This window comes from Phaenicophaeus curvirostris, unplaced genomic scaffold (genome assembly GCF_032191515.1).
Source record: "Phaenicophaeus curvirostris isolate KB17595 unplaced genomic scaffold, BPBGC_Pcur_1.0 scaffold_175, whole genome shotgun sequence".
NCBI lineage: Eukaryota > Metazoa > Chordata > Aves > Cuculiformes > Cuculidae > Phaenicophaeus > Phaenicophaeus curvirostris.
This window is the reverse complement of record NW_027206795.1, coordinates 245,486-273,360: the sequence shown is the minus strand read 5'-3', so window position 1 is coordinate 273,360 and position 27,875 is coordinate 245,486. Positions and strand designations below refer to the sequence as shown.

The following is a 27,875-nucleotide window of genomic DNA, read 5'->3' as shown; positions in this document are numbered from 1 at the left end:
TCCAGCACCACCTGGAGCACCTCAAGCTTCATCTGAGATGGTCCGAGGCTCCTCCAGCACCACCTGGAGCACCTCAAGACTCATCTGAGATGGTCTGAGGCTCATCCAGCACCACCTGGAGCTCCTCAAGCTTCATCCGAGATGGTCTGAGGCTCCTCCAGCACCACCTGGAGCACCTCAAGCTTCATCTGAGATGGTCCAAGGCTCCTCCAGCACCACCTGGAGCACCTCAAGACTCATCTGAGATGGTCTGAGGCTCATCCAGCACCACCTGGAGCTCCTCAAGCTTCATCCGAGATGGTCTGAGGCTCCTCCAGCACCACCTGGAGCACCTCAAGACTCATCTGAGATGGTCTGAGGCTCATCCGAGATGGTCCAAGGCTCCTCCAGCACCACCTGGAGCACCTCAAGCTTCATCCGAGATGGTCCGAGGCTCATCCAGCACCACCTGGAGCACCTCAAGCTTCATCTGAGATGGTCCGAGGCTCCTCCAGCACCACCTGGAGCACCTCAAGCCTCCTCCCCGCTGCCTCCTGGCCGGACTCGGTGGCTCCAGCCCTCTCCGCAGCTCCTGGCGTGAAGCACTTGGGGGCTTTGGATCTTCTGCCCCCTCCCCGCTTTGGCCTTTCTCTCCGGCAAAGCCGGCGCTGATTTTTGGGGTAAGAAAACCAGAATTTGGCTGCAGCGAGGACGCCTGGAGCCCCCGGGAAAGGGGGTTTTGGGGGGGGGGGGGGGGTGCTCAGCCCTGGGTTCCCCCCCCCAGTGCTCCCAGTAGCCGGGTGGCTTGGAACTGGTTTCTCACGGTACCAACTGGGAGGCTCCTCCCAGGTCTCTTCGCACTTTAAGACGCCCCAAAACTAGGGCCCTGGTATCAAAAAGAGCTCAAAGCCCCCCAAAAAATCACCTCCCCCCCCCCAAAAAACCATCCGAAAGGGCTCGTTTCACCCCAATTCCTCCAGGTTTGGGTTTTAGAAGGGAACGGGGGGGGCTGGGTTTGAAGAAAAATGGGTTAAAAAAAAAATTCAAAAAGAAGAAAAAAGGAAAAAAAATGGGAAAGAAAAAAAAATCAAAAAGAAGAAAATGGGAAAGAAAAAAAATTAAAAGGAAGAAAATGGAAAAGGAAAAAAATTCAAGAAGAAAATGGAAAAGAAGAAAAAAATTTAAAAAAAGAAGAAAAGTCCAAAAGAAGGAAGAAAAATAGAAGGGGAAGAACAGGAAAGGAGGAAAAAAAAGAAAGAGGAGGAAGAAATGCGGAAAAGGAGGGGAAAAAAATCAAAAGGAGCAAGAAAAACAGAAGAGGAGGAGAGAAACTGAGAAAAGGAGGGGGAAAAAATGAAAAAGGAGGAAAAAAATGTGGTAAAGGAGGAAAAAAAAGGATAAAAAGCAGAAAAGGAGGGGAAAAAAGCAGAAAATGAAGAAAAAAAACAGAAAAAGAAGGAAAAAAACAGAAAAGGAAGAAAAAAAAACAGAAAAGGAGGAAAAAACCCAGAAAAGGAAGGAAAAAAAACAGAAAAGGAGGAAAAAACCCAGAAAAGGAAGAAAAAAACCCAGAAAAGGAAGAAAAAAGCCCAGAGAAAGAGCAAATAAACCCAGAAAAGGAGGAAAAAAACCCAAGAAAGGAAGAAAAATCCTGTTCTCCCCCCCCGATTGTTGCTGCGGAAGGTTTTTTGCCGTGAAAAACAGGGATTTTGGAGCTTTTTGGTGCGGCCGGAGGAGCCTGGGCTGGGGGGAAGGTTGTTTCTTCAGTGCTGGCCGAGGCTTTGGGGCCAAAAAAAGCAGAATTGGGTGGGAATCGAGCCCCAAAGGGGGCGAAAAGCCCCGTTTCCCACCCCCCCCCCGGCGATTTTGGGTCCAAACGGCCGGTTTTGGGGATTTTCTTGCCCCGGGGGTTTGGGATTTTTCGCCGTTGGGTGGCGCGGGGCGAGGGCAGGACCTAAGTTATTGTTTCGAGAGGAAAAAAATGTGACTTTTTTGGCCCCCCCCGACCCCTCCCTGTACATTAAACCCTCAACCGACCACAAGAAACTCAACTGAGCGCGGTGAGTGGGGAAAAGGGAACTGGGATTCGTCCCTGGGACAAGCGAGACCCGGGGAGGGGGGTTAGTGGGTGGTTTGACCCCCTTAGGTGGCAAAATGGGATGGAAAGGTCGCAAAATGGGGTGAAAAGGTCACAAAATGGGATGGAAAGGTCACAAAATGGGATGAAAAGGTCACAAAATGGGAGGAAAAGGTCACAAAATGGGATGAAAAGGTCGCAAAATGGGATGAAAAGGTCGCAAAATGGGATGAAAAGGTCACAAAATAGGAGGAAAAGGTCACAAAATGGGAGGAAAAGGTCGAAAATGGGATGAAAAGGTCACAAAATGGGATGAAATGGTCACAAAATGGGGTGAAAAGGTCCAAAATGGGATGAAAAGGTACAAAATGGGATGAAATGGTCACAAAATGGGGTGAAATGGTCACAAAATGGGGTGAAAAGGTCACAAAATGGGGTGAAATGGTCACAAAATGGGGTGAAAAGGTCACAAAATGGGGTGAAATGGTCACAAAATGGGGTGAAATGGTCACAAAATGGGGTGAAAAGGTCCAAAATGGGATGGAAAGGTCACAAAAAGGGATGGAAATGTCACAAAATGGGGTGAAATGGCCCCAAAATGGGATGAAACGGTCCAAAACGGGATGAAAAGGTCAGAAAATAGCATGAAAAGGTCCAAAATGGGACCCCTACTAGACCACCCAGGGAACCCTTTATGGCCTTCTAGGACCCCAGGGAACCCTCTAGAGCCCCCAGGGACCCGTTTAGGACCTTCTAGGACCCCCAAGAACCCTCTAGACCCCCTTAAACCTCTTTAGGGCCTTCTAGGACCCTTCTAGGACCCCCAAGAACCCTCTAGACCCCCTTAAACCTCTTTAGGGCCTTCTAGGACCCCCAAGAACCCTCTAGACCCCTGCTAAAGCCCCTTTAGGGCCTTCTAGGACCCTTCTCAAAGCCCCAGGAACCCTCTAGACGCCCCTTAAACCCCTTTAGGGCCTTCTAGGACCCTTCTTGGACCCCCAAGGACCCTCTAGACCCCCCTGGATCCCCTTTAGGGCCTTCTAGGACCCTTCTAGGACCCCCAGGAACCCTCTAGACCCCCCTTAAACCCCTTTAGGGCCTTCTAGGACCCTTCTCGGACCCCCAAGAACCCTCTAGAGCCCCCCTTAAACCTCTTTAGGGCCTTCTAGGACCCTTCTCTGACCCTCACGAACCCTCTAGACCCCCCCTTAAACCCCTTTAGGGCCTTCTAGGACCCCCAAGAACCCTCTAGACCCCCCCCTTAAACCCCTTTAGGGCCTTCTAGGACCCCCAAGAACCCTCTAGACCCCCTTAAACCTCTTTAGGGCCTTCTAGGAACCTTCTAGGACCCCCAAGAACCTTCTAGACCCCCCTTAAACCCCTTTAGGGCCTTCTAGGAACCTTCCCGGACCCCCAAGAACCCTCTAGACCCCCCCTTAAACCTCTTTAGGGCCTTCTAGGACCCCCAAGAACCCTCTAGACCCCCCTTAAACCTCTTTAGGGCCTTCTAGGAACCTTCTAGAACCCCCAGGAACCATCTAGACCCCCCCTTAAACCCCTTTAGGGCCTTCTAGGACCCCCAAGAACCTTCTAGACCCCCCTGGAACCCCTTTAGGGCCTTCTAGGAACCTTCTAGGACCCCCACAAACCCTCTAGACCCCCCTTAAACCTCTTTAGGGCCTTCTAGGACCCTTCTCGGACCCCCAAGAACCTTCTAGACCCCCCTTAAACCTCTTTAGGGCCCTTCTAGGACCCCCACGAACCATCCAGACCCCCCTTAAACCTCTTTAGGGCCTTCTAGGACCCTTCTAGGACCCCCAAGAACACTCTAGACCCCCCTGGAACCCCTTTAGGGCCTTCTAGGAACCTTCCCGGACCCCCAAGAACCCTCTAGACCCCCCCTTAAACCTCTTTAGGGCCTTCTAGGACCCCCAAGAACCCTCTAGACCCCCCTTAAACCCCTTTAGGGCCTTCTAGGACCCTTCCCAGACCCCCAAGAACCCTCTAGACCCCCCCTTAAACCTCTTTAGGGCCTTCTAGGACCCCCAAGAACCTTCTAGACCCCCCTTAAACCTCTTTAGGGCCTTCTAGGACCCTTCTAGGACCCCCACAAACCCTCTAGACCGCCCCTTAAACCTCTTTAGGGCCTTCTAGGAACCTTCTAGGACCCCCAAGAACCTTCTAGACCCCCCTTAAACCCCTTTAGGGCCTTCTAGGACCCCCAAGAACCCTCTAGAGCCCCCCTTAAACCTCTTTAGGGTCTTCTAGGACCCCCAAGAACCTTCTAGACACCCCTTAAACCTCTTTAGGGCCTTCTAGGACCCTTCTAGGACCCCCAGGAACCCTCTAGACCCCCCTTAAACCTCTTTAGGGCCTTCTAGGAACCTTCTAGGACCCCCAAGAACCTTCTAGACCCCCCTTAAACTCCTTTAGGGCCTTCTAGGACCCTTCTAGGACCCCCAAGAACCCTCTAGAGCCCCCCTTAAACCTCTTTAGGGCCTTCTAGGACCCTTCTAGGACCCCCAAGAACCCTCTAGAGCCCCCCTTAAACCCCTTTAGGGTCTTCTAGGACCCCCAAGAACCTTCTAGACACCCCTTAAACCTCTTTAGGGCCTTCTAGGACCCTTCTCGGACCCCCAGGAACCCTCTAGACCCCCTGGAACCCCTTTAGGGCCTTCTAGGACCCTTCTCGGACCCCCAAGAACCCTCTAGAGCCCCCCTCAAACCCCTTTAGGGCCTTCTAGGACCCCCAAAAACCCTCTAGACCCCCCTGGAACCCCTTTAGGGCCTTCTAGGAACCTTCTAGGACCCCCAAGAACCTTCTAGACCCCCCTTAAACCCCTTTAGGGCCTTCTCGGACCCCCCAGTGAGGGGGATGGGATTGGGGGGGGGCGATAGGATTAGGGGGTCAGCGCCCTCCAAGCTTCAAAAAAACCCCCAAACCACCTCTTTTTGTCCCCAAAATGGCACTTTATGGGGGGGGGGGGGTGTCACCAACAGCAAATTGAGGCTCTGCTCACCCTCAGTTCCCCCCCCCCAGCAAGGTGTGTGACCCCCCCCCTCCCCCCCAGGTGTGTCCCCCCCCTCCAGGTGTGTCCCCCACCTCCAGGTGTGTGTCCCCCCCCCCTCAGAGCTCGTCCTCCAGGCCGTCCCCCCCCTCCTCGTCGTCGTCCCCCCCCCCCCTCGAGCTCCCAGTCCCCCCGCAGGACGCAGTGGGGGCGCACGAAGACGCCGTAGCCGGGGGGGCACTCGAAGTAGCGGCGGCCGCCGACGCTGCGGGGGGGGGGGAAACAATAAAAAAAAAATAATTAGAGGGGGCTCAAAGGAGAACGGGCCCCCCAAAACTGAGAAAGAGCCCCCCCAAATGAGGGAAAGAGCCCCCACAAAACAGAGAAAGAGGCCCCCCCAAAAGAGGGAATGAGCCCCCCCCCAAAACATGGAAAGAGCCCCCCCCAAGAGGAAAGAGCCCCCCCAAAGAGGGAAAGAGCCCCCCCCCAAAAAGAGGGAAAGGGCCCCCCGCAAAGAGAGGGAAAGAGCCCCCCCCAAAAAGAGGGAAAGCCCCCCCCAAACAAGGAAAGAGCCCCCCCAAAGAGAGAAAGAGCCCCCCCTCAAACGAGGGAAAGAGCCCCCCCCCAAAAAGAGGGAATGAGCCCCCCCCAAAACATGGAAAGAGCCCCCCCCCAAAGAGGGAAAGGGCCCCCCCCAAAACATGGAAAGAGCCCCCCCCCCCCAAAAAGAGGGAAAGAGCCCCCCCCAAGGAGGAAAGGGCCCCCCCCCAAGGAGGAAAGGGCCCCCCCCCCAAAAAAAGAGGGAATGAGCCCCCCCAAAACATGGAAAGAGCCCCCCCCAAGGAGGAAAGGGCCCCCCCCCCCAGGAGGAAAGGGGCCCCCCCAAAGAGGGAAAGAGCCCCCCCCAAAGAGGGAAAGGCCCCCCCCCCAAAAAGAGGGAATGAGCCCCCCCCAAAACATGGAAAGAGCCCCCCCAAAGAGGGAAAGAGCCCCCCCCCCAAGGAGGAAAGGCCCCCCCCCCCCCGAGGAGGAAAGGGCCCCCCCCAAAGAGGGAAAGAGCCCCCCCCAAAGAGGAAAGGGCCCCCCCCCCCCAAGAGGGAAAGGCCCCCCCCCCCCCCAAGAGGGAAAGGGCCCCCCCCAAAGAGGGAAAGGGCCCCCCCCAAAGAGGAAAGAGCCCCCCCCAAAAAGAGGGAATGAGCCTCCCCCAAAGAGGGAAAGGGGCCCCCCCAAAAAGAGGGAATGAGCCTCCCCCCCCAAAACATGGAAAGAGCCCCCCCCCAAGGAGGAAAGGGGCCCCCCCAAAGAGGAAAGAGCCCCCCCCAAAAAGAGGGAATGAGCCTCCCCCAAAGAGGGAAAGGGGCCCCCCCAAAAAGAGGGAATGAGCCTCCCCCCCCAAAACATGGAAAGAGCCCCCCCCCAAGGAGGAAAGGGGCCCCCCCAAAGAGGAAAGAGCCCCCCCCAAAAAGAGGGAATGAGCCTCCCCCAAAGAGGGAAAGGGGCCCCCCCAAAAAGAGGGAATGAGCCTCCCCCCCCAAAACATGGAAAGAGCCCCCCCCCAAGGAGGAAAGGGGCCCCCCCAAAGAGGAAAGGGGCCCCCCCAAAGAGGGAAAGAGCCCCCCCCCCAAGGAGGAAAGGGGCCCCCCCAAAGAGGGAAAGGGGCCCCCCCCCAAAGAGGGAAAGGGCCCCCCCCAAAGAGGAAAGGGGCCCCCCCACCTTCCATCGTGTCGCCCCACGGGGTCGTCGCAGCGCAGGCCGACCCAGAGCCCCGGCTTGAAGGACGTTTCACCTGGGGGGGGACAGTTGGGGACACGGGGGGACAAAGGGGGGGGTTGGGGACCCTTGGGGACACCGGGGGGTGAGGGGCAGGGGGTGACAGGGGACAAAGGGGGGGTTGGGGACACTTGGGGACACTGGGGGGTGAGGGGCAGGGGGTGAGAGGGGACAAAGGGGGGGTTGGGGACACTGGGGGCCAAGGGGTCGGGGACAAAGGGGGGGTTGGGGACACTGGGGCCAAGGGGTTGGGGACAAAGAGGGGGTTGGGACACTTGGGGACACTGGGGGCTGAGGGGTCGGGGACAAAGGGGGTGTTGGGGACACTCGGGGACACTGGGGGCCGAGGGGCAGGGGGTGAGAGGGGACAAAGGGGGGTTGGGGACACTTGGGGACACTGGGGGCCGAGGGGCAGGGGGTGAGAGGGGACAAAGGGGGGGTTGGGGACACTGGGGGCCAAGGGGCAGGGGGCGAGGGGGGACAAAGGGGGGGTTGGGGACAAAGGGGGGGTTGGGGACACTTGGGGACACTGGGGGCCGAGGGGCAGGGTGTGAGAGGGGACAAAGGGGGGTCTGGGGCCACTGGGGGCTGAGGGGTTGGGGACAAAGGGGGGGTTGGGGACACTTGGGGCTGAGGGGCAGGGGGTGAGGGGGGACAAAGAGGGGGGTTGGGGACCCTTGGGGACACTGGGGGGTGAGGGCTTGGGGACAAAGCGGGGGTTGGGGCCACTGGGGGCCGAGAGGTCGAGGCCAAGGGGGCACCAAGCGGGGCTGGGGGACCCTCGAGGGCCACTCACCCACGTAGGCGACGGTGGCGCGGTGACAAGGCCGTCCCTCGAGCCGGACCCAGCAGCGGCCGCCGGGCACGATGGCGGCTGCTCGGGCCTCGTCCTGCGCCCGGAGCTGCTGCTGCTGCTCCCGCTGCTGCGGCCGCCGCGACACGTCGAAGCGGCCCAGGCGGCGCTGGCGCAGGAAGGAGCGAAGGGACTCTGGGGACAAGGGACCGCGCGGTGGCACCTGCGTGGAGGCATCGAGGCTGCTGGCACCTCCGCGGAACCCAGGGGGAGGGAGCTGGGGGGGGCGCTGAGGGGACAGGAGGCACCGTGGTGGCACCTAGGGGGGTCTGAGGAGACAGGAGGCACCGTGGTGGCTCCTAGGTGGGGTCTGAGGGGACAGGAGGCACCGTGGTGGCACCTAGGGGGGGTCTGAGGGGACAGGAGGCACCGTGGTGGCTCCTAGGTGGGGTCTGAGGGGACAGGAGGCACCGTGGTGGCACCTAGGGGGGGTCTGAGGGGACAGGAGGCACCGTGGTGGCACCTAGGGGGGGTCTGAGGGGACAACAGGCACCGTGGTGGCAACTGGGGGGGGTCTGAGGGGACAACAGGCACCGTGGTGGCACCTAGAGGGGGTCTGAGGGGACAGGAGGCACCGTGGTGGCTCCTAGGGGGGTGTCTGAGGGGACAGGAGGCACCGTGGTGGCTCCTAGGAGGGGTCTGAGGGGACAACAGGCACCGTGGTGGCACCTAGAGGGGGTCCGAGGGGTCAGGACGCACCGTGGTGGCACCTAGGGGGGGTCTGAGGGGACAACAGGCACCGTGGTGGCACCGTGGTGGCACCTAGGGGGGGTCTGAGGGGACAACAGGCACCGTGGTGGCACCTAGAGGGGGTCTGAGGGGACAGGAGGCACCGTGGTGGCACCTAGAGGGGGTCTGAGGGGACAGGAGGCACCGTGGTGGCACCTAGCGGGGGTCTAAGGGGACAGGAGGCACCGTGGTGGCACCTGGGGGGGGTCTGAGGGGACAGAAGGCACCGTGGTGGCACCTAGAGGGGGTCTGAGGGGACAGGAGGCACCGTGGTGGCACCGTGGTGGCACCTAGGGGGGGTCTGAGGGGACAGGAGGCACCGTGGTGGCACCTAGGGGGGGTCTGAGGGGACAGGAGGCACCGTGGTGGCACCTAGAGGGGGTCTGAGGGGACAGGAGGCACCGTGGTGGCACCTAGGGGGGGTCTGAGGGGACAGGAGGCACCGTGGTGGCACCTAGGGGGGCGTCTGAGAGGACAGGAGGCACCGTGGTGGCACCGTGGTGGCACCTAGGGGGGGTCTGAGGGGACAGGAGGCACCGTGGTGGCACCTAGGGGGGGTCTGAGGGGACAGGAGGCACCGTGGTGGCACCTAGGTGGGGTCTGAGGGGACAGGAGGCACCGTGGTGGCACCTAGCAGGGGGCTGAGGGGACAGGTGGCACCGTGGTGGCACCTAGAGGGGGTCTGAGGGGACAGGAGGCACCGTGGTGGCACCGTGGTGGCACCTAGGGGGGGTCTGAGGGGACAGGAGGCACCGTGGTGGCACCTAGGGGGGCTCTGAGGGGACAGGAGGCACCGTGGTGGCACCTAGGGGGGCTCTGAGGGGACAACAGGCACCGTGGTGGCACCTAGAGGGGGTCTGAGGGGACAGGAGGCACCGTGGTGGCACCTAGAGGGGGTCTGAGGGGACAGGAGGCACCGTGGTGGCACCTAGGGGGGGTCTGAGGGGACAGGAGGCACCGTGGTGGCACCTGGGGGGGGTCTGAGGGGACAGGAGGCACCGTGGTGGCACCTAGGGGGGATCTGAGGGGACAGGAGGCACCGTGGTGGCACCTAGGGGGGATCTGAGGGGACAGGAGGCACCGTGGTGGCTCCTAGGGGGGTGTCTGAGGGGACAGGAGGCACCGTGGTGGCACCTAGGGGGGGTCTGAGGGGACAGGAGGCACCGTCATGGCTCCTAGGAGGGGTCTGAGGGGACAACAGGCACCGTGGTGGCACCTAGAGGGGGTCCGAGGGGACAGGACGCACCGTGGTGGCACCTAGGGGGGGTCTGAGGGGACAACAGGCACCGTGGTGGCACCGTGGTGGCACCTAGGGGGGGTCTGATGGGACAGGAGGCACCGTGGTGGCACCTAGAGGGGGGCTGAGGGGACAGGAGGCACCATGGTGGCACCTAGGGGGGGTCTGAGGGGACAGGAGGCACCGTGGTGGCACCTAGAGCGGGTCTGAGGGGACAGGAGGCACCGTGGTGGCACCTAGGGGGGGTCTGAGGGGACAGGAGGCACCGTGGTGGCACCGAGGGGGGGTCTGAGGGGACAGGAGGCACCGTGGTGGCACCTGGGGGGGGTCTGAGGGGACAGGAGGCACCGTGGTGGCAGCTAGGGGGTGGCTGAGGGGACAGGAGGCACCGTGGTGGCACCTAGGGGGTGGCTGAGGGGACAGGAGGCACCGTGGTGGCACCTAGGGGGTGGCTGAGGGGACAGGAGGCACCGTGGTGGCACCTAGGGGGTGGCTGAGGGGACAGGAGGCACCGTGGTGGCACCTAGAGCGGGTCTGAGGGGACAGGAGGCACCATGGTGGCACCTAGGGGGGGTCTGAGGGGACAGGAGGCACCGTGGTGGCACCTAGGGGGGGTCTGAGGGGACAACAGGCACCGTGGTGGCACCTGGGGGGGGTCTGAGGGGACAGGAGGCACCGTGGTGGCAGCTAGGGGGTGGCTGAGGGGACAGGAGGCACCGTGGTGGCACCTAGGGGGTGGCTGAGGGGACAGGAGGCACCGTGGTGGCACCTAGGGGGTGGCTGAGGGGACAGGAGGCACCGTGGTGGCACCTAGGGGGTGGCTGAGGGGACAGGAGGCACCGTGGTGGCACCTAGAGCGGGTCTGAGGGGACAGGAGGCACCATGGTGGCACCTAGGGGGGGTCTGAGGGGACAGGAGGCACCGTGGTGGCACCTAGGGGGGGTCTGAGGGGACAGGAGGCACCGTGGTGGCACCTAGGGGGGGTCTGAGGGGACAGGAGGCACCGTGGTGGCACCTAGGGGGTGTCTGAGGGGACAGGAGGCACCGTGGTGGCACCTGGGGGGGGTCTGAGGGGACAGGAGGAACCGTGGTGGTTCCTAGGGGGGGTCCGAGGGGACAGGAGGCACCGTGGTGGCACCTGGGGGGGGTCTGAGGGGACAGGAGGCACCGTGGTGGCACCTGGGGGGGCCTGAGGGGACAGGGAGGGGACGGTGGCCTCACCGGAGCGCTGGTCGTAGTCGCTGTCGGGCATCTCGTATTTTTCCACCTTCGAGAGGTCCTCGAAGAGCCCGGCGGGTGCCCCGCTCCGGTCGATCACCTGGGGGTGAGGGGGGGGAAACGGGGGTCACCGGGGCCCCCCAGATCGATTTTGGGGTGAAAACCAGGGAAAACGGGACAAGGAGGGGGGGGAAAGAGCGAGTTCTGGGGGGAAAAGAAGGGAATTTGGGGTCTGGAGGGGTCCAGGGTCTGATCTGGGGGGGCAAGGAGGGGGACTCACAAGTTTTGGGGTGAGAAACAGGGAATTAGGGTGTCTGAAGGGGTCCAGGGTCTGATTTTGGGGGGCAAGGAGGGGGACTCATGAGTTTTGGGGTGAGAAACAGGGAATTGGGGTGTCTGGAGGGCTCCAGAGTCTCATTTTGGGGTGCAGGGAGGGGGATCCCTAAGTTTTGGGGTGAGAAACAGGGAACTGGGGGGTCTGGAAGGGTCCGGAGTCTGATTTTGGGGTGCAGGGAGGGGGATTCATGAGTTTTGGAGTGAGAAACAGGGAACTGGGGGTCTGGAGGGGTCCAGGGTCTGATTTTGGGGGGCAAGGAAGGGGGATCCCTAAGTTTTGGGGTGAGAAAGAGCGAAGTGGGGTGCAGCAGGGTCCGATTTTGGAGCGGAGGCCGGGGTGGGGGGATCCCGAGCCCCATTTTGGGGTGCACGGGGGGTTTTGGGGGGCAGGGGGGGAGACCCACGTGCAGGCGGCAGCCGTCGGTGACGGGGTAGGAGGCGAGCGAGGCGGCGTCGCTGTCGAGGCGGGCGAGGAGCTGCTCCTCGGGGCTGTAGAGCTCCAGGTCCATCGCGGCCGCCGGGCTGCCCACCACCAGCTCCAGCTTGCCCTGCGCCACGGGGAGCCGGCCTTGGGATCCGGGGATCCAGCCCGGGGATCCAGCCCGCGGATCCAGGGATCCGGGACGCGGGGAGCCAGCCCTGGGAGCCAGCCCCGAGCACTGGGATCCAGTCCTGAGAGCCAGCCCTGAGCTCCAGATCCAGCCCTAGGATCCAGCCCTGAGCTCCAGGGATCTGGTACTGGGGGATCCAGCCCCGAGCACCAGGATCCAGCACTAGGATCCAGCCCTGAGCCCCAGGGATCCGGGACGGGGGGATCCAGCCCTGGGAGCCAGCCCCGAGCACCAGGATCCAGCACCAGGATCCAGCCCTGAGCTCCAGATCCAGCCCTAGGAGCCAGCCCTGAGCTCCAGGGATCCACGACTGGGGGATCCAGCCCTGGGATCCAGCCCCAAGCACCAGGATCCAGCCCTGAGCTCCAGGGATCTGGTACTGGGGGATCCAGCCCTGGGAGCCAGCCCTGAGCCCCAGGGATCCGGGACGGGGGGATCCAGCCCTGGGAGCCAGCCCCGAGCACCAGGATCCAGCCCTGAGCACCAGGATCCAGCCCCGAGCACCAGGATCCAGCACTAGGATCCAGCCCTGAGCCCCAGGGATCCGGGACGGGGGGATCCAGCCCTGGGAGCCAGCCCCGAGCACCAGGAGCCAGCCCTGAGCACCAGGATCCAGCCCCGAGCACCAGGATCCAGCCCTAGGATCCAGCCCTGAGCTCCAGGGATCTGGTACTGGGGGATCCAGCCCTGGGATCCAGCCCCGAGCACCAGGATCCAGCACTAGGATCCAGCCCTGAGCCCCAGGGATCCGGGATGGGGGGATCCAGCCCTGGGAGCCAGCCCCGAGCACCAGGATCCAGCCCTGGGAGCCAGCCCTGAGCTCCAGGGATCCAGGACTGGGGGATCCAGCCCTGGGATCCAGCCCCGAGCACCAGGATCCAGCACCAGGATCCAGCCCTGAGCTCCAGATCCAGCCCTAGGAGCCAGCCCTGAGCTCCAGGGATCCGGCCCTGGGATTCAGCCCCGGGATCCAGCCCTGAGCACCAGACCCAGCCCTGGGATCCTGCCCTGAGCTCCAGGGATCCAGGACTGGGGGATCCAGCTCTGAGCTCCAGGATCCAGCACCGGGATCCAGCCCTGAGCTCCAGGGATCTGGCACTGGGGGATCCAGCCCAGGGGACAAGGGAAGCTTTGAAGAGGCTAGGGATGGGGAAGCTCCGAAGAGCCTAGGGTCACCTCTGTGCCTGGGAAGATCCTGGAACAGATCCTCCTGGAAGCTCGGGTCCTCCTAGAAGCTCCCTAGAAGCTCGGGTCCTCCTAGAGGCTCCCTAGAAGCTCGGGTCCTCCTAGAGGCTCCCTAGAAGCTCGGGTCCTCCTAGAGGCTCCCTAGAAGCTCGGGTCCTCCTAGAAGCTGCCTAGAAGCTCGGGTCCTCCTAGAAGCTGCCTAGAAGCTCGGGTCCTCCTAGAAGCTCCCTAGAAGCTCAGATGCTCCTAGAAGCTCGGGTCCTCCTAGAGGCTCGGGTCCTCCTAGAGGCTCGGGTCCTCCTAGAGGCTCGGGTCCTCCTAGAGGCTCCCTAGAAGCTCAGGTCCTCCTAGCAGCTCGGGTCCTCCTAGAAGCTCAGATGCTCCTAGAAGCTCGGGTCCTCCTAGCGGCTCGGGTCCTCCTAGAGGCTCCCTAGAAGCTCGGGTCCTCCTAGAAGCTCAGACGCTCCTAGAAGCTCCCTAGAAGCTCGGGTCCTCCTAGAGGCTCGGGTCCTCCTAGAGGCTCCCTGGAAGCTCGGGTCCTCCTAGAGGCTCCCTAGAAGCTTGGGTCCTCCTAGCAGCTCCCTAGAAGCTCGGGTCCTCCTAGCAGCTCGGGTCCTCCTAGCAGCTCCCTAGAAGCTCAGATGCTCCTAGAAGCTCGGGTCCTCCTAGCGGCTTGGGTCCTCCTAGAGGCTCCCTAGAAGCTCGGGTCCTCCTAGAAGCTCCCTAGAAGCTCGGGTCCTCCTAGAAGCTCAGATGCTCCTAGAAGCTCGGGTCCTCCTAGAGGCTCAGGTCCTCCTAGAGGCTCCCTAGAAGCTCGGGTCCTCCTAGAGGCTCCCTAGAAGCTCGGGTCCTCCTAGAAGCTCAGATGCTCCTAGAAGCTGCCTAGAAGCTCAGATGCTCCTAGAAGCTCGGGTCCTCCTAGAGGCTCGGGTCCTCCTAGAGGCTCCCTAGAAGCTCGGGTCCTCCTAGAAGCTCCCTAGAAGCTCGGGTCCTCCTAGAAGCTCCCTAGAAGCTCGGGTCCTCCTAGAAGCTCCCTAGAAGCTCGGGTCCTCCTAGAAGCTCCCTAGAAGCTCGGGTCCTCCTAGAACCTCCCTAGAAGCTCGGGTCCTCCTAGAACCTCCCTAGAAGCTCGGGTCCTCCTAGAAGCTCGGGTCCTCCTAGCAGCTCTGCTAAACCCCGTGGAGGTGAAGCCACCACGGGGGCAAGTCCTGTAGGACCAACCTCCTGACTTTCTCGGACGGGGTAACCGCAGCGGTGGACACGGGAAAACCAAGAGGTGGAATCAATGTGGAATTCTGCGAAGCCCTGGACGTGGTTCCTCCACAATATCCTTCTCTCTAGAGCGAGGAGAGATGGGTTGGAACTGTTCAGTGGATAAGAAATCCAGCTAGATGGTCGCATTCCAAGAGGAGACCTCAGAGAAGCTTCCAGAGCCTGAAGGGGCTCCAGGAAAGCTGGGGAGGGGCTGTTCCTCAAGGCTTGAAGAGCCAGGACAGGGGAACAGGGACAAAGCGGAGAGGAGAAGGCTCTGAGGAGACCTCAGAGAAGCTTCCAGAGCCTGAAGGGGCTCCAGGAAAGCCGGAGAGGGGCTGTTCCTCAAGGCTTGAAGAGCCAGGACAGGGGAACGGGGACGAACTGGAGAGGAGAAAGCTCTGAGGAGACATCAGAGAAGCTTCCAGAGCCTGAAGCGGCTCCAGGAAAGCCGGAGAGGGGCCGTTCCTCAAGGCTTGAAGCGCCAGGACAGGGGAACGGGGACGAACTAGAGAGGAGAAGGCTCTGAGGAGACCTCAGAGAAGCTTCCAGAGCCTGAAAGGGCTCCAGGAAAGCTGGAGCCTGGAAACAAGGAGGGATTTCTACCCCCCGGCCCCAGAGGGGCTCGAGGCCGCCTCGGAGGCGCCTTGCAGGCCCCGCTCCAGCGGGAGGCGCCCTGGAAGGTCCCCCCCGGGTCCCGACCCCGCTGCTACCTTGAGCTCGGCGATGCTGAGGTCGCAGTTGAAGCGTCGGAGGGCGCGGAGGCTGCTCAGGGAGCTGGTGACGGAGAGAGACACGGAGCCGGAGCCCGCGCCCAGCACCGCGCCCGCCGCCATGGCGGCCGCCGCTCCCGCCCTCAGGCGCGGGGCTCCGCCCATCACGTGACCAGCGGGGCGGGGCCTCCGCCCCAGCAGCCAATGAGAACGCGGCTCCTCCTACATAGCAACCAATGGGGAGGCGGCTCCTCCTACATCGCAACCAATGGGGAAGCGGCTCCTCCTACATAGCAACCAATGGGGAGGCGGCTCCTCCTACATAGCAACCAATAGGGAGGCGGCTCCTCCTACATAGCAACCAATAGAAAGGCGGCTCCTCCTACATAGCAACCAATAGGGAAGCGGCTCCTCCTCCGTATCAACCAATGGGGCGTGGCCTCCTCCCTAGCAACCGATGGGGCGGGGCCTCCTCCCTAGCAACCAATAGAGAAGAGGCTCCACCTCCCTAGCAACCAAGGGGGCGGGGTCTCCCCCCTAGCAACCAAGGGGGCGGGGCCTCCTCCCTAGCAACCAATAGAGAAGAGGCTCCACCTCCCTAGCAACCAAGGGGGCGGGGCCTCCTCCCTAGCAACCAATAGAGAAGAGGCTCCACCTCCCTAGCAACCAAGGGGGCGGGGTCTCCCCCCTAGCAACCAAGGGGGCGGGGCCTCCTCCCTAGCAACCAATAGAGAAGAGGCTCCACCTCCCTAGCAACCAAGGGGGCGTGGCCTCCTCCCTAGCAACCAAGGGGGCGGGGCCTCCTCCCTAGCAACCAATGGGGAGGCGGCTCCTCCTGTCCCCCAGTTCTCCTCCTTTCCCTCCCAGTTCTCCCAGTTGACCCCCCCAAAGCCCTATCCCAGTGCCCTCAACTGCCTCCCAGTTTGCATTCCCAGTGTTCCCAGTTGCCCCACAGGGTGGCTCTGGTGCCCCCAGTTGCCCTTTCACATCCCCATTTGCCCTGATCCTCCTCCTCCCCCATCCCAGTTCTCTCAGTTGACCCTTCTAGGACCCTTCTAGGACCCCCAAGAATCCTCTAGAGCCCCCTGGGACCTTTCTAGCACCTTCTAGGACCCCAAAGAACCCTCTAGATCCCCCTGAGACCCCCTTAAGACCTTCTAGGACGCCCAGGAACCCTCTAGAACCCCCCTGGGACCCCTCTAGGACCTTCTCGGACCCTTCTCAGACCCCCAGGAACCCTCTAGACGCCCCCTGAGACCCCTTTAGGGTCTTCTAGGACCCCCAGGAACCTTCTAGAGCCCTCAGAGAACCCTTTAGGACCTTCTAGGACCCTTCTCGGACCCCCAGGAACCCTCGAGAGCCCCCTGGGACCCCTTTAGGACCTTATGTCCCCTTCATCCCCGATGTCCCCTTCATCCCCAATGTCCCCCACGTCCCTTCATCCCCGATGTCCCCCACGTCCCTTCATCCCCAATGTCCCCCATATCCCCTTCATCCCCGATGTCCCCCATGTCCCTTCATCCCCGATGTCCCCAGGTCCCTTCATCCCCCATGTCCCCTTCATCCCCTTCATCCCCAATGTCCCCTTCATCCCCAATGTCCCCCACGTCCCTTCATCCCCGATGTCCCCCACGTCCCCTTCATCCCCAATGTCCCCCACGTCCCTTCATCCCCGATGTCCCCCACGTCCCCTTCATCCCCGATGTCCCCCACGTCCCCTTCATCCCCGATGTCCCCTTCATCCCCAATGTCCCCCACGTCCCTTCATCCCCCATGTCCCCTTCATCCCTGATGTCCCCCACGTCCCTTCATCCCTGATGTCCCCAATGTCCCTTCATCCCTGATGTCCCCAATGTCCCCTTCATCCCTGATGTCCCCCATGTCCCTTCATCCCCGATGTCCCCCATGTCCCCTTCATCCCCAATGTCCCCTTCATCCCCAATGTCCCCTTCATCCCCAATGTCCCCCACGTCCCCTTCACCCCAATGTCCCCCACGTCCCCTTCATCCCCAATGTCCCCCACGTCCCTTCATCCCCAATGTCCCCCACGTCCCCTTCATCCCCAATGTCCCCTTCATCCCCAATGTCCCCCACGTCCCCTTCATCCCCCATGTCCCCTTCATCCCCAATGTCCCCCACGTCCCTTCATCCCCAATGTCCCCTTCATCCCCAATGTCCCCCACGTCCCTTCATCCCCGATGTCCCCCACGTCCCCTCATCCCCAATGTCCCCCACGTCCCTTCATCCCCAATGTCCCCTTCATCCCCGATGTCCCCCATGTCCCCTTCATCCCCAATGTCCCCCACGTCCCTTCATCCCCAATGTCCCCTTCATCCCCAATGTCCCCCATGTCCCTTCATCCCCGATGTCCCCCACGTCCCCTTCATCCCCAATGTCCCCACATCCCCTTCATCCCCAATGTCCCCCACGTCCCCTTCATCCCCAATGTCCCCCACGTCCCTTCATCCCCAATGTCCCCCACGTCCCCTTCATCCCCAATGTCCCCCACGTCCCTTCATCCCCAATGTCCCCTTCATCCCCGATGTCCCCCATGTCCCCTTCATCCCCAATGTCCCCCACGTCCCTTCATCCCCAATGTCCCCTTCATCCCCAATGTCCCCCATGTCCCTTCATCCCCGATGTCCCCCACGTCCCCTTCATCCCCAATGTCCCCACATCCCCTTCATCCCCAATGTCCCCCACGTCCCCTTCATCCCCAATGTCCCCCACGTCCCTTCATCCCCAATGTCCCCCACGTCCCCTTCATCCCCAATGTCCCCCACGTCCCTTCATCCCCAATGTCCCCTTCATCCCCGATGTCCCCCATGTCCCTTCATCCCCGATGTCCCCCACGTCCCCTTCATCCCCAATGTCCCCACATCCCCTTCATCCCCAATGTCCCCCACGTCCCCTTCATCCCCGATGTCCCCCACGTCCCCTTCATCCCCAATGTCCCCACATCCCCTTCATCCCCAATGTCCCCCACGTCCCCTTCATCCCCAATGTCCCCCACGTCCCCTTCATCCCCAATGTCCCCCACGTCCCTTCATCCCCAATGTCCCCTTCATCCCCAATGTCCCCCACGTCCCCTTCATCCCCAATGTCCCCTTCATCCCCAATGTCCCCCGTGTCCCCTTCATCCCCAATGTCCCCTTCATCCCCAATGTCCCCCACGTCCCCTTCATCCCCAATGTCCCCTTCATCCCCGATGTCCCCCACGTCCCCTTCATCCCCAATGTCCCCTTCATCCCCAATGTCCCCCACGTCCCCTTCATCCCCCATGTCCCCTTCATCCCCGAAGTCCCCCTTGTCCCCTTCATCCCCGATGTCCCCTTCATCCCCGATGTCCCCCACGTCCCCTGGGCTCCCCCGTGTCCCCACATCCCCTTCATCCCCAATGTCCCCAATGCCCCCTTCATCCCCAATGTCCCCTTCATCCCCGATGTCCCCCGTGTCCCCGGTGTCCCCCGTCCCCTGCCCTCGCTGCCTCCTCCGCGGGCCCTGGACGCGAGGAGCGTTTCTGGGCCCTGACTCAGTGGAAGGTCCCTCCGGCGCAGCCGGATTTTCTGCCTCCTCGGCACTAATTGTTTCCTCCCCGCTGGGGCCGCGGGCTGGGCCGGATCCTGCTCCCCCATAAATGCGGCTGCGGACCCGCAGCCCGAGCCGTGGGGCCAAGGCGGCCGCGATGGAGCCCGCGGCAGCGCCCGCGGTAGGACACGGCGGGGCCCTGGGGGGGACGGGGAGGGGGGGATGGAGGGGACCCCTGGCACCAGTGTCCCCAGTACAGGCTGGGACAGGGGCACCAGTGTCCCCAGTACAGGCTGGGACACGGTCACCAGTGTCCCCTCTATTGGTTGGCCCATGGTCACCAGTGTCCCCAGTCCAGGCTGGGGGAGGGTCACTGGTGTCCCCAGTCCAGGCTGGGCGAGGGTCACTGGTGTCCCCAGTCCAGGCTGGGCGAGGGTCACTGGGGTCCCCAGTCCAGGCTGGGCGAGGGGCACTGGGGTCCCCAGTCCAGCTGGGGGGGGGTCACTGGTGTCCCCAGTCCAGGCTGGTCAAGGGTCACTGGTGTCCCCAGTCCAGGCTGGTCAAGGGTCAATGGGGTCCCCAGTCCAGGCTGGCCGAGGGTCACTGGTGTCCCCAGTCCAGCTGGGTGAGGGTCACTGGTGTCCCCAGTCCATGCTGGGACAGGGTCACTGGGGTCCCCAGTACAGGCTGGGTGAGGGTCACTGAGGTCCCCAGTCCAGGCTGGGCGAGGGGCACTGGGGTCCCCTCTACTGGCTGTCCTCTCATCACCAGTATCCCCAGTCCAGGCTGGGCGAGGGTCACTGGGGTCCCCAGTCCAGGCTGGGTGAGGGTCACTGGGGTCCCCAGTCCAGGCTGGGCGAGGGGCACTGGGGTCCCCAGTCCAGGCTGGGCGAGGGGCACTGGGGTCCCCAGTCCAGGCTGGGCGAGGGTCACTGGGGTCCCCAGTCCAGGCTGGGCGAGGGTCACTGGGGTCCCCAGTCCAGGCTGGGTGACGGTCACTGGGGCCCCCAGTCCAGGCTGGGCGAGGGTCACTGGGGTCCCCAGTCCAGGCTGGGTGAGGGTCACTGGTGTCCCCAGTCCAGGCTGGGGGAGGGTCACTGGGGTCCCCAGTCCAGCTGGGGGAGGGTCACTGGGGTCCCCAGTACAGGCTGGGCGAGGGTCACTGGGGTCCCCAGTCCAGGCTGGGGGAGGGTCACTGGGGTCCCCAGTACAGGCTGGGCGAGGGTCACTGGTGTCCCCAGTCCAGGCTGGGGGAGGGTCACTGGTGTCCCCAGTCCAGCTGGGGGAGGGTCACTGGGGTCCCCAGTACAGGCTGGGCGAGGGTCACTGGGGTCCCCAGTCCAGCTGGGGGAGGGTCACTGGGGTCCCCAGTCCAGCTGGGCGAGGGTCACTGGTGTCCCCAGTCCAGGCTGGGCGAGGGTCACTGGTGTCCCCAGTCCAGCTGGGGGAGGGTCACTGGTGTCCCCAGTCCAGGCTGGGTGAGGGTCACTGGGGTCCCCAGTCCAGGCTGGGGGAGGGTCACTGGGGTCCCCAGTCCAGCTGGGCGAGGGTCACTGGGGTCCCCAGTCCTGGCTGGGCGAGGGGCATTGGGGTCCCCAGTCCAGGCTGGGGCAGGGTCACTGGTGTCCCCAGTCCAGGCTGGGCGAGGGGCACTGGGGTCCCCAGTCCAGCTGGGCGAGGGGCATTGGGGTCCCCAGTCCAGCTGTCCTCTCAGCCCCGGTGTCCCCGCAGGGTCCCTGCTCTCCGGCGCGGGGGACGTCCCCAGCGAGTCCCTGCGGCTGCTGCGAGGAGACTCTGGCCTGCCTGGGCCCCCCCTGCGCCCCTCAGCACGGAGCCTCCGCCCAGGGGGAGCACCGGGAGCACCGAGGTACGGCCGGGAAGTCCCACCCCATCCCACCCCATCCCATCCCATCCCATCAATCCCATCCCATCCCATCCCATCCCCATGTCCATCCCAATCTCCATCCCCATCTCCATGTCCATCTCCATCCCCATCCTCATCTCCATCCCCATCCCCATCTCCACCTCCATCCCCATCTCCATCTCCATCCCCATCTCCATCTCCATCCCCATCTCCATCTCCATCTCCATCCCCATCCCCATCTCCATCTCCATCCCCATCTCCATCTCCATCTCCATCTCCATCTCCATCTCCACCTCCACCTCCACCGCCACCACCACCTCCTGCTGCATTTCCACCTCCATCTCCACCTCCATCATCCCCATCTCCATCTCCATCCCCATCCCCATCCTCATCCCCATCCCCATCCCCATCTCCATCCCCATCTCCACCTCCATCCCCATCATTTCCACCTCCACCTCCATCTCCATCATCTCCACCTCCATCCCCATCTCATCCCATCCCATCCCGTCCTTCTCCAGAAGCCCTGACGGAGGACGACATCTACTGCCGCTGCCTCTCCAAGACTCTGTGCCACACGGCCACCCCCGTCACCGTTGGCTTCTACGCGCCCTGCGGCCACCGCCTCTTCGCCCTGCTGGACAAGGTCACCGGTGGGTGCAGGGGTCCCCCCAGGTTGTCCCCACCAGCTGGGTGCTGGGGTCCCTACGGCACCGCCATCCACCCAGGGTCCATCCCTGGCTTTGGAGTCCTGGGGGGTTGTCCCACCAGGCTGGTTTCTTCTGATGGTTTGGAGTTCCCCATTGCACCATCCCATCCCCTCCCCATCCCATCTCCATTATCTCCATCCCATCCCATCTCCATTATCTCCATCTCCATCCCATCCCATCTCATCCATCCCCATCTCCATCCCCATCTCCATCTCCTTCTCCATCTCCACCCCATCTCCACCCCATCCCATCTCCATAATCTCCATCATCTCCATCTCCATCCCCATCTCCATTATCTCCATCTCCATCCCGTCTCCATCTTCTCCATTTCCATCTCCATCCCCATCTCATCTCCATCATGTCCATCTCCACCCCACCCCATCCCATCCCATCCCATCCCATCCCATCCCATCCCATCCCATCCCATCCCATCCCATCCCATCCCATCTCCACTACCTCCATCTCCATCTCCATCTCCATCTCCATCTCCATCTCCATCCCATCCCATCTCCATCATCTCCATCCCATCCCATCCCCATCCCCATCCCCATCCCCATCTCCATCTCCATCTCCATCTCCATCTCCATCTCCATCTCCATCTCCATCCCATCCCCATCCCCATCTCCATCTCCATCCCATCCCATCTCCATCATCTCCATCCCATCCCATCTCCATCCCCATCCCATCTCCATCATCTCCATCCCATCCCATCCCCATCCCCATCCCCATCCCCATCCCCATCTCCATCTCCATCCCCATCTCCATCCCCATCTCCATCCCCATCCCCATCCCCATCCCCATCTCCATCTCCATCTCCATCTCCATCCCATCTCCATCCCATCCCATCTCCACTATCTCCATCTCCATTATCTCCATCCCATCCCATCCCATCTCCACTATCTCCCTTATCTCCGTTATCTCCCTCATCTCCCTTATCTCCACCCCCCCTCCAGCTTTCATGCGGGAGGAGATGGAGCGCCGGGAGGCCCTGGAGCTCCGCCGCGGCCACCCGAAGCCGCGCAGCGCCGAGGGCTGGGGGCTGCTGCCGCTCCTCTGGTACCTGGCCTTCTACAAACCCCTCATCACCGAGAGCCACCTCAGGAGGAAGAACATCAAGTTCCTCTTCATCCGCTTCAGCGCCTGGCAGTACGCCGGCTGCGACAAGCTCTGGGCCGGCTTGGTCACCACCCTCTGCGACAGCGTCCGCCACCACTTCGGGGCCCTCCCCCTCAGCGTCTACCACGTCATGGGCACCCGGCCCCGCTTCGCCTCGGGCTTCAGCCACCGCGAGTGGCTCCTCAAGAGGGGCACCTGCCTCAAGCTCTGGGGGCTCCTCTTCGTCCTGGCCGCGGGCCTCACCATCCTGCTGGTGGCCCTGCTGGTGCCCGGCGTCAAGGACCACCGCGTCCTCAAGGTGGTGGGCAGCGCCGTCACCTCGCTCTCGGGCTCCGGTTTGGTGCTGGGAGCGTTCTCCATCCTCAAGAACCTGCTGATCAGCGAGAAGCAGAAGATCGAGCGCTTGACCGACAGCGAGAAGTTCACCACCCAGTTGGGTTTCATGAGCAAAGTGCGCCGCGAGGTGGAGGTGCTGGTCGACTTCTTGACCTTCATGGAGATCTTCGAGCGCCGGCGGCTCCGCGTGGTGCTGGAAATCACCAGCCTGGACATCTGCTACCCGGAGAAGGTGGCCGGCGTCCTCAACGCCATGAACACCTTGCTCTCCGACGCCAACGTCCCCTTCATCTTCATCCTGGCCGTGGACCCCAGCGTCATCGTCCCCTGCCTGGAGCAGACGGGCTGCATGAAGGGCTTGGCCGACAACGGCTACCTCTACCTCAACCGCACGGTCACCTTGCCCTTCTCCATCCCCGAGATGGGCTCCAGGTCCCGCTTGAGATGCCTGGAAGCCGCCATCCAGACGCGGGAGGACCTCATGTACCGCATCCTCGCGGGCCGCGTGGAACGGCGCCGCGCCAAGTGCCGGCAGGCGCCGGCGCTCGCCAGCCTGGAGGAGGCGGACGCCGAAGCCGTCGCCTACATCCACCAAGCCTTCCGCTGCCTCCACGACGGCGACGACCCCCTCGCTCGCTACCTCCCCACCAACGGCGCCCACCTCCGGCGCATCGTCAACACCATCCCCATCACCCTCCGGCTCCTCCTGCACCGCGACGGGCCCCGCTCGCCCCGCGCCGCCGCCGCCTGGGTGGTCCTCGCCGACCAGTGGCCGTGCCGCCTCAGCTGGGCTCTCCAGTGCCTGGAGGACGCGCGGCAGAGCCACCCGGCGCCGGCTTTGGGCGCTCGAGCCTTGTGGAGCATCTTCCAGGAGAACCTAGGAGAGCTGAGCGCCCTGCAGCAGCCCCTGCGCAACGTCCTCAGCTTGGACGGGGACCCCGAGCTCTTCCAGAGCTTCCTGGCCCACGACTTCCCCTTCAGCGCCCGCGAGGCCCACGAGTTCCTCGGCGTCACCGTCAACCTGGACCACTCCATCCGGCACAAGATGGGGCTCCTGCGGGCCTTGGATCGCCTCAAGAAAGCCGCCGCCGCCGTCCCCGTGTCGCGTGGGGTCCAGTGTCCCCACCCCGAGTGACGGTGACGAGGGAGATGGAGGAACCAAGCCTGGAGGAACCAAGCCTGGAGGAACCAAACACAAGGAACCAACCTTGGAGGAACCAAACCTGGAGGAACCAACCCCGGAGCAACCAAACACGAGGAACCAACCCTAGAGGAACCAACCATGGGGAAACCAAACCTGGAGGAACCAACCATGGGGGAACCAACCCTGGAGGAATCAACCCTGGAGGAACCAAACATGAGGAACCAACCCTGGAGCAACCAAACACGAGGAACCAACCCTAGAGGAACCAACCATGGGGGAACCAACCATGGAGAAACCAACCATGGGGGAAGCAAACCTGGAGGAACCAACCCTGGGGGAACCAAACACAAGGAACCAACCTTGGAGGAACCAACCATGGAGCAACCAACCCTGGAGCAACCAAACATGAGGAATCAACCATGAAGGAACCAGCCATGGAGGAACCTTGGAGGAACCAACCCTGGAGCAACCAAACACAAGGAACCAATCCTAGAGGAACCAACCCTGGAGGAACCAAACATGAGGAATCAACCATGGAGGAACCAGCCATGGAGGAACCAACCATGGAGCAACCAACCATGGAGGAATCAACCATAGAGGAACCAGCCATGGAGGAACCAACCATGGGGGAACCAAACACGAGGAACCAACCCTGGAGCAACCAAACACAAGGAACCAACCTTGGAGGAACCAACCATGGAGCAACCAAACATGAGGAATCAACCATGGAGGAACCAACCCTGGAGGAACCAACCCTGGAGGAACCAACCATGGAGCAACCAACCATGGAAGAATCAACCATGGAGGAACCAGCCATGGAGGAACCAGCCATGGAGGAACCAACCCTGGAGCAACCAACCCTGGAGCAACCAAACATGAGGAATCAACCATGAAGGAACCAGCCATGGAGGAACCATGGAGGAACCAACCCTGGAGCAACCAAACACAAGGAACCAATCCTAGAGGAACCAACCCTGGAGGAACCAAACATGAGGAATCAACCATGGAGGAACCAGCCATGGAGGAACCAACCCTGGAGGAACCAACCCTGGAGCAACCAAACACGAGGAACCAACCCTGGAGGAACCAACCATGGAGGAACCAACCCTGAGGAACCAACCCTGAGGAACCAACCCTGGAGCAACCAAGCACGAGGAACCAAGCCTGGTTCTCCGGAACCTCCAAAAATCAGCTTGGACGTTGGTGGCACTGGGCGTCCCCGTGGTTGGTGACCGTTGTTCTCCCCTGGGACCTGCTGGCTGATAGGGGTGGGGACGGGGACACCGATGGGGTGGGGACAAGTCCTGTGCCCCCCCACCCCTTGTTCCCAAGAAGAGACTCTGTAGGGAGGTGGAGGAGGGGGGGATCCCACCAAGGGATGGAGCTGGAGGGACTGGGAGAGACTGGAGGGGAGCAGGGGACACCTGGACACCCCACCAAGCCCCAGAGCAGCATCGGGACAGGGCGTCCCCGGAGCAGGGATGTCCCCAAGCCGCCTTCCCAAGGAGCTCCTGGAGAATCCCTCCCAGGACTAACGGGGTCATCCCATAATAAACCAGTTAAACCACCTCCGCGTCTCGGCTTCGATAGGTCCCGCGTCCTCCCTCTCCAGTTTAGTGAGAAAGACGTGAAGGACTCTGATCCAAGTCCTTGGAGAAGCCCAGATTGGTGACTCTGGTCACATCCAACCATCCAACCAACCAATTCCCACTCATCCCTCTCCAATGTAGCGAGAAAGATGTGATCCGAGTCCTTCGAGAAGCCCAGATTGGTGACCTCGGTCGCATCCAACCATCCAATCAACCAATTCCCACTCTTCCCTCTCCAATTTATTGAGAAAGACGTGAAGGACTCTGATCCAAGTCCTTGGAGAAGCCCAGATTGGTGACTTCGGTCGCATCCAACCATCCAACCAACCAATTCCCACTCCTCCCTCTCCAATTTAGCAAGAAAGACGTGAAGGACTCTGATCCAAGTCCTTGGAGAAGCCCAGATTGGTGACTTCGGTCGCATCCAACCATCCAATCAACAAATTCCCACTCCTCCCTCTCCAATTTAGTGAGAAAGACGTGAAGGACTCTGATCCAAGTCCTTTGAGAAGCCCAGATTGGTGACTTCGGTCGCATCCAATCATCCGATCAACCAATTCCCGCTCATCCCTCTCTAATTTATTGAGAAAGACATGAAGGACTCTGATCCAAGTCCTTCCAGCAGCCCAGATTGGTGACTCCGGTCACATCCAACCATCCAATCAACCAATTCCCACTCCTCCCTCTCCAATTTAGCAAGAAAGACGTGAAGGACTCTGATCCAAGTCCTTGGAGAAGCCCAGATTGGTGACTTTGGTTGGATCCAACCATCCAATCAACCAATTCCCACTCCTCCCCCTCCAATGTAGCGAGAAAGACGTGAAGGACTCTGATCCAAGTCCTTCCAGAAGCCCAGATTGGTGACTTCGGTCGCATCCAACCATCCAATCACCAATTCCCACTCCTCCCTCTCCAATTTATCGAGAAAGATGTGAAGGACTCTGATCCAAGTCCTTGGAGAAGCCCAGATTGGTGACTCCAGTTGGATCCAACCATCCAACCAACCAATTCCCACTCCTCCCCCTCCAATTTATTGAGAAAGATGTGAAGGACTCTGATCCGAGTCCTTCGAGAAGCCCAGATTGGTGACTCCGGTTGCATCCAACCATCCAACCAACCAATTCCCGCTCCTCCCTCTCCAATTTAGTGAGAAAGACGTGAAGGACTCTGATCCAAGTCCTTGGAAAAGCCCAGATTGGTGACTTCGGTCGCATCCAACCATCCAATCAACCAATTCCCACTCCTCCCCCTCCAATTTATTGAGAAAGACGTGAAGGACTCTGATCCAAGTCCTTGGAGAAGCCCAGATTGGTGGCTTCGGTCGCATCCAACCATCCGATCAACCAATTCCCACTCCTCCCTCTCCAATTTAGCGAGAAAGACATGAAGGACTCTGATCCAAGTCCTTGGAGAAGCCCAGATTGGTGACTTCGGTCGCATCCAACCATCCAATCAACCAATTCCCACTCCTCCCTCTCCAATTTATTGAGAAAGACGTGAAGGACTCTGATCCAAGTCCTTCCAGAAGCCCAGATTGGTGACCTCGGTCGCATCCAACCATCCGATCAACCAATTCCTGCGTCCTCCCTCTCCAATTTAGCGAGAAAGACGTGAAGGGCTCTGATCCAAGTCCTTCCAGAAGCCCAGATTGGTGACTCCGGTCGCATCCAACCATCCAATCAACCAATTCCCACTCCTCCCTCTCCAATTTATTGAGAAAGACGTGAAGGACTCTGATCCAAGTCCTTCCAGAAGCCCAGATTGGTGACCTCGGTCGCATCCAACCATCCGATCAACCAATTCCTGCGTCCTCCCTCTCCAATTTAGCGAGAAAGACGTGAAGGACTCTGATCCAAGTCCTTGGAGAAGCCCAGATTGGTGACTCCGGTTGGATCCAACCATCCAATCAACCAATTCCCACTCATCCCTCTCTAATTTATTGAGAAAGACGTGAAGGACTCTGATCCAAGTCCTTGGAGAAGCCCAGATTGGTGACTCCGTTCGCATCCAACCATCCAACCAACCAATTCCCACTCCTCCCTCTCCAATGTAGCGAGAAAGACGTGATCCGAGTCCTTTGAGAAGCCCAGATTGGTGACTTTGGTCGCATCCAACCATCCGATCAACCAATTCCCTCTCCATCCATCAAATCTTTCTCCGATTTAGAGAGAAGGACGTTGAGGGGACCGAGCTAAAACCCACATCGATGACATCCATGAGGTTCTATCTCTTCCCCTTCCACAAAGACCCAACCCAAGGTGGTTTTTTGGGGCGGGGACAGGACGGGGCGACCCGAAAGAGTCGCCGGGGACTCTTGTGACGAATGCAGAACTCGTTTAATAGAAAACAGCGTTAACAAAAAAACCACAACGGAAAGGAAGGACCAACGCCAGCCCCCTCGGCCCCGCGCCCGCAGCTCCCTGATAGATTTATTGCACTTGAAGAAAGAAAAGCCACGCGTCCTCCTCTCCTTCCCCCAGCAGGACCCCAAACCCTCCCTGAGAAACCCGGCCCCGAGGAGCTGGAACGCGGCCCCGAGGAGCTCGAGCGCGGCCCCGAGCCGCTTGGTTCTCCCCGAGGGACGTCCCGGTTGGGAAGACGGAGTGGACGGCGAAGAGCAAAAG

The 27,875-nt window shown here is 61.3% G+C and overlaps 3 protein-coding genes across 3 annotated transcripts; 2 read left to right on the top strand and 1 right to left on the bottom strand.

The window, feature by feature from the left end:
• Positions 1–458: 458 nt before the first annotated feature.
• TBCB (tubulin folding cofactor B) lies at positions 459–15,083 on the bottom strand. Its single transcript, XM_069882527.1, has 7 exons — positions 14,968–15,083; positions 11,612–11,755; positions 10,875–10,971; positions 7,631–7,822; positions 6,778–6,850; positions 5,160–5,329; positions 459–694 (listed from the first exon to the last, which is right to left on the bottom strand). The coding sequence occupies exons 2-7, from the start codon at positions 11,714–11,716 to the stop codon at positions 459–461; spliced, it is 873 nt and encodes a 290-aa protein (XP_069738628.1). The 5' UTR covers positions 11,717–11,755; positions 14,968–15,083.
• Positions 15,084–17,076: 1,993 nt separating this feature from the next.
• Positions 17,077–18,498, top strand: LOC138734728 (uncharacterized; the record flags this gene model as incomplete). Its single annotated transcript, XM_069882526.1, is given in 4 exon segments — positions 17,077–17,232; positions 17,234–17,507; positions 17,510–17,767; positions 18,269–18,498. Coding segments are annotated over 4 exon segments (918 nt in total), but the record flags the coding sequence as incomplete, so codon positions are not given.
• Positions 18,499–20,889: 2,391 nt separating this feature from the next.
• On the top strand, positions 20,890–23,730 carry NKPD1 (NTPase KAP family P-loop domain containing 1). The gene is made up of 2 exons (XM_069882518.1): positions 20,890–21,009; positions 22,020–23,730. The coding sequence occupies exon 2, from the start codon at positions 22,025–22,027 to the stop codon at positions 23,651–23,653; it is 1,629 nt and encodes a 542-aa protein (XP_069738619.1). The 5' UTR covers positions 20,890–21,009; positions 22,020–22,024; the 3' UTR covers positions 23,654–23,730.
• Positions 23,731–27,875: the final 4,145 nt, after the last annotated feature.